Source organism: Gossypium hirsutum, chromosome D08 (assembly GCF_007990345.1).
Source record: "Gossypium hirsutum isolate 1008001.06 chromosome D08, Gossypium_hirsutum_v2.1, whole genome shotgun sequence".
Classification (NCBI taxonomy): domain Eukaryota; kingdom Viridiplantae; phylum Streptophyta; class Magnoliopsida; order Malvales; family Malvaceae; genus Gossypium; species Gossypium hirsutum.
The window spans coordinates 23,579,032-23,588,461 of record NC_053444.1 but is presented as its reverse complement, the minus strand read 5'-3'; the positions used below and the strand labels follow the sequence as shown (position 1 = coordinate 23,588,461).

At 35.4% G+C, this 9,430-nt stretch overlaps 1 protein-coding gene across 1 annotated transcript; it reads left to right on the top strand.

Moving 5' to 3' along the window:
* Positions 1-1,829: 1,829 nt before the first annotated feature.
* On the top strand, positions 1,830-2,766 carry LOC107912413 (36.4 kDa proline-rich protein). Its single transcript, XM_041099255.1, has 2 exons — positions 1,830-2,471; positions 2,557-2,766. The coding sequence occupies exon 1, from the start codon at positions 1,942-1,944 to the stop codon at positions 2,458-2,460; it is 519 nt and encodes a 172-aa protein (XP_040955189.1). The 5' UTR covers positions 1,830-1,941; the 3' UTR covers positions 2,461-2,471; positions 2,557-2,766.
* Positions 2,767-9,430: the final 6,664 nt, after the last annotated feature.

Sequence of the window (9,430 nt, the reverse complement as noted above, 5' to 3'; positions counted from 1 at the left end):
TAATATACATACATATTTTAAACAGTAATAAACATAACATACATACATAAACAGTAATAAACATAACATACATAATATACATACATAACATACTAACAGACATACATAAATAGTAATATACATAACATACATAATATACATACATAACAATAATATACTACATAACATACATACATACATACATACATACATACATACATACATACATAAACAGTAATATTCAGAACAGACATAATAGACATACATAAATAGTAATATTCATAACAGACATAATAGACATACATAAACAATAATATACATAACATACATACATAACAGATTGACCTTTCAACCTCAATCTGTTTAACGCTCGAAAAAAATTCCCAACAGTATGGACTTCTCTGCATACACACGAATGCCAACAAAAACAAAATTTTGAAATCAATTATAATATGAATAAAATATCTAAACAAAAAAATAAAAAGTTGTCAATAAAATATCTAAATCAATTATAAAAATAAAATTTGTTAAACTTTCTTTAAACCAGAAAACCAAATATTCTCCAAAATAAATTTTCACTTACTGAGAATGAGTCAAAAATAAAAAGTTTCTATTTTAAAAAAAAACACACACACAACAAAAAAGCACATCGAATGGGGAAAAAAGTGTTGAGTATTCAATATGGGTAAAAAAAAGTTATCCAATCAATTAAAAGTTATGTTGAGTATTCGATGATGAAGAAAAAAACTAGAAAGGTTGAGTAAAATACCTATAATCGATGAAGAAAGTATGGAAATCTTTATTCGAATACAACAAATGGCTGGGTAATCAAAAGGGTTGACTAATTAATGATGAAACAAGATTCTTTCAATGAGATGGTGAAGAATTTTTTAGATGGCTAGGTAATCAAAAGGGTTCCTCAAATGGCTGAAGGATGGAATCGAAAGTCTTTCTCGCACAAACGTTGAAGAATGGAAACGGGACTGGTGAAAGAATTCAATATGAATAAAATCAAATCAAATATGGCTTTTGATCTTCAAGGATAATCCAAGAGGTTTCTTAAGCAATCGAAAAGATTTATTTTCCAATCGATTCAGTAACTGATGGAAAACATTTATTTGTTTTTTTTTATTTTTTGTTATTTTAATTAATGATGTTTTTAAATTTTTTTCCAAAGAGTCGGGTCAAAGGGGTCTTGGGAATGCGATACGTGGCGGCGTGCGAGTGGCCAGTGCTGCCAAGTCAACAAAATCTTAACGTCGTTAGGCTCAGGTACCAAACTAGTGGACGGGAAAAAAGTTCGAGTACAAATTTGAAACAAAAAGACCGTGAGTACTAATTTGATAGAAGAGAACAAAATCGAGTACTAATTTATATTAACCCTATTCAAAATATATAATTACCGTTTGCATGTCAAGATCAAGATTAACTGCCACTAAACACTTAGAACTTCGTGGCAATTAGTAGCTTACATATTATAGAATGACTTTTATAATTATAAATAATTTAGCTGGATGAAATTATGCTATTAGTTGTTTGATTATATGTGAGTTGTTTTTTAATCTAGTTTTTTTATTTAAACTGTAATTATTAAATTTTATTATTTCAAAATTAAAAACAAATATAATAATTAGAGATAATCAAATTTGACCTTTATTTTTTAATAGTTTATAGTTTATAAATTTGGAAATTTTAATACCACCTCGAAAGAAAGAAGTTGAAAGAAAATTGAGATTTAAATCAAAGTGAAGGCCAACTCAAAAAAATGAAAAATGGGTAGGGTAGCATTATGTATGAGTTGATAGATTGATGTAATAATATAGATTGGCAATGCCAACTAGCGCTGCCCATCTTCACGTGATACTGCTTCATCTAGGCCTTACTGTTTTTGTTTTCTTCCACTCTTCACTCTTGTTATATTTATGTTTCCTACTTCTCTACAAAACTTGCTACACTGAAAATATGGAGTCCACTAAAATCTCACCTCTCTTTCTCATTTGCATGCTTTTCATTTCCTCCGCCACTCCCATTCTTGGTTGTGGTTCATGTGGCACTGGCAAAGCACCACCAAAGCCCCCTAAAGGCCCCATTACAATCCCTCCCATTGTTAATCCCCCAATCAACCTCCCTCCCATTCTAAATCCCCCTGTGACAGTCCCTCCGGTGACGGTGGTTCCTCCCATAATTACTAAGCCACCAAGTGGGAAACCTTGCCCGTCGGCCACTTGCCCCATTGACACATTGAAATTGGGTGCATGTGTGGATCTGCTTGGAGGGTTGGTTCACATTGGCCTTGGTGACCCACTTGTGAATGCATGTTGTCCAGTCCTTGCAGGGCTTGTTAAGCTGGAAGCTGCTGTTTGCTTGTGCACCACTCTGAAGCTAAAGGTTCTCAACCTTAACATTTATGTGCCGCTTGCTCTTCAGCTGCTCATCACTTGTGGGAAAACACCCCCTCCTGGTTACACATGCTCTCTCTAGTTTAAATCAAAGTTAAGTTACTTATCATTTATATCTCATTTCATGCTTATATTCCATGGGAAGCCTGTTGCTCATTAGGTCTGTACGAATTTGCAGGCTGCTAGGTTCATGGATGCAATGACGAAGCCCACATGACAGGGTGTCGTCCATCTTTTTCTTTTAAATTCCCCTTTCTACCTCAATTGGATTGGATTTGGAGCTCAGCTGGCTAGCTATCAGTGTAGACCAGTTGTATTTTTCAATGATTGTCGCAAGTGTGTGTTTTTGTGTACGACCAATGAAGCAATCAACAATTATTTTCTATCACTTCATGATTTTCTAGGATTCACATTCTGCATGCAATAATGTAACTAAGTAGGGTCGTAATAATGTTTCTTATTCCTACAATTATTATTATATATAACATCAGTATAAAATGCATGTGAAAATTCTTGTTTTCTTAAATAACTTTAATATTAAATTTTAGCTAAATCTTAAGTCAAATTAAACTAAACTCTTAAAAACAACAAAACTCTTCAATATTTTATTTAAAATTTTCTTAATATTTCGTTGTAACCGCAGTTAGAACGAAAATAAGCCGCGTAAATAATAAAAGCAGGAAAGAATTGAACCACATGTGATGGCCTAATGGTCAAGGGTGTTCACCGCCCTAGGTGTAGCCTGGGATCAAGTCGCGCTAGTTGTGTTTGTTGTTCAGGCTTTACCCTGTTATTCTAATTCACCAAAAAAAAAGTTGGAAAGAATTGACACAATCGATCTTTGTTAATGCAATTTAGACACAATGGTTTTATGCAATTCAAACACAATGGTTCTATGTCTACATAGTCTTACTTAGTGAATGATTTTATTCGACAATCGTTAGGATCACCTATTGGTTTAAGCCCAATCTACCCTTACACGAAGAAATTGCAAACTCAGTATCAACCATAATTGTTACAAATCACTCACCCCAAATACCTCATAATATAATCAATAAACTCTCCAAAGGATACTCAGAAAATAATCACACAACAAAGCTGTCGACAAAGGCACTTCCAAAACGGCTCTTGATGTGCAGCACAAAACACAACCTATTTATAGGTCTCTTCGAGTGGTTAATCAACAATAATGTTAAACTAAGCCTTATTTGATGATATATTTTTATACGACAAATTAAAGTGTTTTTGAATAAAAGTTAAGAACAAATTTTTAAAATCAAGTTGAAATGGTTTCAATTAAATCAAACATTTTCAATCATGTTAAAACTGTTTTTAATCAAGCTTGCTCCAACTTTTTGGCCAAGTATCAATAGTTTTGAAGATATCAATACCCATTCTAAAATTGATACCAATTTGACATTCTGTTTTCATGATTTTTCAAACAATGACAAAAAGTATCGATATCTTTTCAAAAAGTATCGATACTTTTTATCAGGTATCAATATATTTGCTCTAATGGTCACTGAAATATGCATTAATTACAAAAAAATATCGATACCCTTTTAGTAGGTATTGATACTCGATGTTGCAGGTGAATTAAATAAGCTGGTATTTCCATCCCAACGCCTATATTCAATTCCTCAACAACCACAACGGTTGGAAATTAATTAGAGGATATAAATATCATCTTCCAAAGGTCCTACAACAACATGAGATATGTGCAAAGCTTAAAGATCAATCAAAACAACCTAAGAGCTTAATTCTTTCATACATTTTTTTGTAAACACTTGTGAGCTTTCATTGTAATCATTTAGCTCAAGTGTTCTTCTTTGTATTAGTGCTTAATTGGAAAACATTTTGATCTTGTAAGGATTACTTCTTAGTTTGCTTATTTATTTCTTTGAGGAAGGGTTAATTCTTAAGGTTTGGGTAGAAACCTTAAGGGAGTGCAATCTTAAGATTTTGAGGCATAAATCTTAAGGGAGTTGCAAGGTTAAACTTTATCCTCAAAGGTTACCAAATTAGTGAATTTGGGGAAATCCTTAGTTGTGGTAAGCTAAGGTAGTGGAGTAGACAGTTAGGGTCGAATCACTATAAATCCTTGTGTTCTTTGTTGCACAATTATTATTGCTTCCACCATAACTTCTCAAAGGCCAATTCAACTTCCCTATTGGCGATCTTGAGTTGATCCTTTCGAGCTAACAAATATTTTGATTGGCTTTAAATTACTATTTAAAATCTAAAATTATCCTACTAATTTAATAACACCTCGATTCTGGCGGGTGCAAGGTTTGATGTATAGCCCTAAAGCAGTATGATTGGCAAAGTAGTATTCACCTAAGTACATCTTTTGGCGTATTGAGTGGGCATAAACAGTTATGTGTTTAAGTTAATAAAAGTTTTATGTCAGATTTCTCTGTTAGTTGGAATAAGATATAGCCAAGTAAAACAGTATGGATGGAATGAGTTCACGTCAAAAGTATAGTGCGCCCTTTTACTGTAATATTGTACAAGTTAAGTTGCAAGGTAAGCTGGTCAGAAACCAAGTGAATATGAACCAAGATAATTAAAAGATAAGGGGATACTCAATTAGGTTTCTCAGAAGTTGTAGACCTTTAGGTAAGACAATTCAGTAAGGATGTGACATTTGTTAAGTCCCAACAAAGACTTAAGTTACATTAATGGATAATCAAGTTAAAGAAAGAGTGAGTTTTCTTCTTTCTTCTTTCTTCTTTCTTTTTCAAGAAGCACTATTATCCAAATCTTAAGAAAAACCTAAAGTATTACCTTCTCTTCTCTCTTAGTTGGAGTTGCAAATTAGAATCTTTGTTAATGACTACTCCATGTCAAGTGGTTATTGTAGTTCCTTGTTAGATCTAGAGTTCAAGCTGCTATCGATGATTGTCAGGTGAGTCTCCATACTGACTCTTGCATGTATACTATTCATACGAGATATTTCCATGGTACTTGACTGGATTATGAAACAAAAACCAGAAAAAAAAAGTATAGTTAGATGTTTGTTGGGGGTTTGCATGTATAGTTTGTATGAATCTAACAAGTAAAAGTATGCTATATATGTGACTATATAAGAGATTATTTAAGGATATCTATGGTTGTATGTTTGTTTGCTAAGGATGATAGATTCATTTGGTATAGATCTAATGAGTTTAAGTAATGTGATGGGAAGTATGACCATGCATGTGTGTGTCAGATGTATGCTATATAGTATGTTTTGTTAAGAATCTATACTTGTATTTGTGGTATTGTCCAAAGGGGTCCGTCGGGACTTTAAATACAAAATCTGAAAGGGAAAGTCCATGGCCATGGCACTTTCCAAAAGGAGCTTATGGGGTTCTCTACGTGTCCCGGGGCAATGATAGGCAAACCTCACATAACGTGAGTTTATCGTAAACACGTTAGAAAATGAAAGCCTTTGTGGTGAATCATGAAAGAAAAGCCTTTGTGGTAAAACATGAAAGAAAAGCATGTGTGGCGAATTATAAATGGATAGTGTAGTGATTTATTGTGCTATTAAATTACGATTGAGGGATATTCTGGCTAGGAAAGACCTGGTACTTAAGCGATCCTTGCGATCCACCTCTCTTTCCTGGGAATTGAACTTAGTGTGATTTTTTAGTACAATAATTTTACTCTTTTACACGCTTCCGCACAACAATTGGTATCAGAGCTAGATTCGTACTTGGGGAATACGATCGTTCAGGATATTCTGGCTAGGAAAGACCTGGTACTTAAGCGATCCTTGCGATCCACCTCTCTTTCCTGGGAATTGAACTTAGTGTGATTTTTTAGTACAATAATTTTACTCTTTTACACGCTTCCGCACAACAATTGGTATCAGAGCTAGATTCGTACTTGGGAAATACGATCGTTCACGGCACTGTTCACGTACTGTAGTTGGGATTGAGGAGAAAAAAATGGAAAAGTCATCGTCAAAGACTACTGTGACCAATGCGAAATTTGAAGTAGAGAAATTTGATGGTACCAATAATTTTGGTATGTGGCAATGTGAGATCCTGGATGTCTTATGTCAGCAAGAGCTGGATATAGCCCTTGAAGAAAAACCTGACAAGATGGATGACAAAGAGTGGGCCAAGATCAATAGACAGGCATGTGGAACAATTCGCCTATGTTTGGCCAAAGAGCAGAAGTACTCTGTCATGAGGGAGACATTAGCGAAGAAGTTGTGGGATACACTAGAAGAAAAGTTTCTAACAAAAAGTCTTAAAAATAGGCTTTATATGAAAAAGAAACTTTATCGATTCACGTATGCACCCGGTATGTCGATGAATGACCATGTGAACTCATTCAATAAAATTTTAGCAGACTTGCTAAATTTGGATGAGAAATTTGAAGATGAAGACAAGGCATTACTGTTGTTGAATTCTCTTCCTGATGAATATGATCATCTTACCACCACATTGCTTCATGGGAAGGATACAATCACATTTGATGCAGTCTGTAGTGCGTTGTATAGATCTGAAACTCGAAAGAAAGATAAAAAAAGATCATAGAGATACAACTACAGAAGTCTTAACAGTAAGAAGTCGTTCGCGCAGCAACAAATCTGGTAGAAGGAGTAAGTCCAAAGGGAGACCTGCCAAAGATGAATGTGCTTTTTGTCGTGAGAAAGGGCATTGGAAAAAGAATTGTCCTAAGTTACAAAAGGGTAAAGCTATTTTTGATGCATGTGTAGCGGAGCATGATGAGAAGTCAGACTTTAGCTTGGTTGGCATGGCAATGGCATGTCATACAGATGAGTGGATTTTGGATTCGGGATGTACTTACCATATGTGTCCTAATAAGGACTGGTTTTCTAGTCTTAAAGAACTAGAAGGTGGAGTTGTTTTTATGGGCAATGATAGCGCTTGTAAGACAATGAGAGTAGGTACAATCCAATTGAAGAATCACGACGGCTCAATTCAAGTCTTGACAGATGTTCGCTACATACCTGGCTTGAAGAAAAATATTATCTCATTAGGGGTCCTAGAATCTAAAGGGCTCACAATCACTTTGAGAGATGGATTACTAAAGGTAGTAGCTGGGGTATTGACGGTGATAAAAGGCACAAGAAGGAATAATCTGTACTATTTAAATGGAAGTACAGTTATTGGATCAACATCAACAGCTTTTACGAAAGATGCAGATTCAGAGGCTACCAGGTTATGGCATATGCGATTGGGACATGCTAGTGAAAAAGCTTTGCAGAGTTTGGCGAAGCAAGGCTTGTTGAAAGGTGCAAATTCTTGCAAATTGGAATTCTGTGAACATTGTGTTCTGGGCAAGCAGACGAGGATAAAATTTGGTTCAGCAATTCACAATACAAAAGAAATTCTGGACTACGTTCACAGTGATGTGTGGGGACCTACCAAAGTAGCTTCTTTGGGAGGTATGCACTATTTTGTTACTTTTGTTGATGATTATTCAAGAAAAGTATGGGTGTATCTAATGAAAAGAAAAAGTGAAGTTTTGGATGCATTTCTGAAATGGAAGAAGATGGTGGAGACTCAGACTGGTCGAAAGGTCAAACGACTTCGATCAGATAATGGTACTGAGTACAAAAATGATCCATTTCTACAAGTATGTCAAGATGAGGGCATTGTGCGACACTTCACTGTTCGGGATACACCACAGCAAAATAGGGTGGCAGAACGAATGAATCGAACTATACTGGAGAAAGTTCGATGTATGTTGTCCAATGTTGGATTGGGCAAAGAATTTTGGGCTGAGGCAGTTACATATGCGTGCCATCTAATTAACCGTTTGCCATCAGCTGCAATAAATGGAAAAACTCCTATGGAGATGTGGACTGGTAAATCTGCTACTGATTATGATTCTTTGCATGTATTTGGTTCCACTGCATATTATCATGTAAAAGAATCTAAGTTAGACCCAAGAGCAAAGAAAGCATTATTCTTGGGTATAACTGATGGAGTAAAAGGATATCGTCTCTGGTGTCCTGATACAAGGAAGATTGTTTTCAGTAGAGATGTGACTTTTGATGAATCAACCATGTTGAAGTACAAGGATTCACAAAAGGATGACAAAACCAGTAGTACTTTGCAGCAGGTGGAGCTTGAAAAGGTTAACGATGATCCAGCTAATATTGAAGGGACAAATGATGAAGAGGTTCCTACCCAAGAATCTCTACAGCAACAAGATTCAATTGCATATAGAAGGCCAAGAAGAGAGATTCGTAAGCCTGCTCGCTTTGATGATATAGTGGCCTATGCACTTCCAATTACAGATGATGATGTTCCTTCTACTTACACAGAAGTAATAAGTAACCCTGATGGTGTAAAGTGGAAGCAAGCAATGAATGAAGAAATGCAGTCTCTTCATAAAAATAAGACCTGGGAGTTGGTGACACTACCCAAGGGAAAGAAGGCAATTGGATGCAAATGGGAATATGCAAAGAAGGAAGGATTTCCTGATAAAAATGAAATTCGATACAAGGCTAGATTAGTAGCAAAGGGTTACGCTCAGAAAGAAGGAATAGACTACAATGAAGTGTTTCTCCAGTTGTGAAGCATTCGTCTATTCGGATTTTGCTAGCCTTGGTTGCGCAATATGATCTTGAACTAGTTCAGCTTGATGTGAAGACCGCGTTTTTACACGGTGATTTGGAAGAGGAAATCTATATGACTCAGCCAGATGGATTCAAGGTTGCTAGAAAAGAAAATTGGGTTTGCAAACTGACAAAGTCGCTTTATGGATTGAAGCAATCTCCGAGGCAGTGGTACAAGCGATTTGATCAGTTCATGAAAGGGCAAAGGTACACAAGAAGTAAATTTGATCATTGCGTGTATTTTCAGAAGCTACAAGAAGGAACTTTCATATACTTGCTCTTATATGTTGATGATATGCTAATAGCATCTAAGAGCAAAGTTGAGATTGAAAGATTGAAGACTCAACTCAATCTCGAGTTTGAGATGAAAGATCTAGGAGAAGCTAAAAAGATTCTCGGCATGGAAATATGGAGAGATAGAGCTCATGATAGAGTTAGCTTGTCTCAGAAGCAGTATTTGAAAAAG

Bases quoted from the DNA above. Each gene is read 5' to 3' on its own strand.
- LOC107912413 (XM_041099255.1), top strand. From the start codon at position 1,942: ATGGAGTCCACTAAAATCTCACCTCTCTTTCTCATTTGCATGCTTTTC.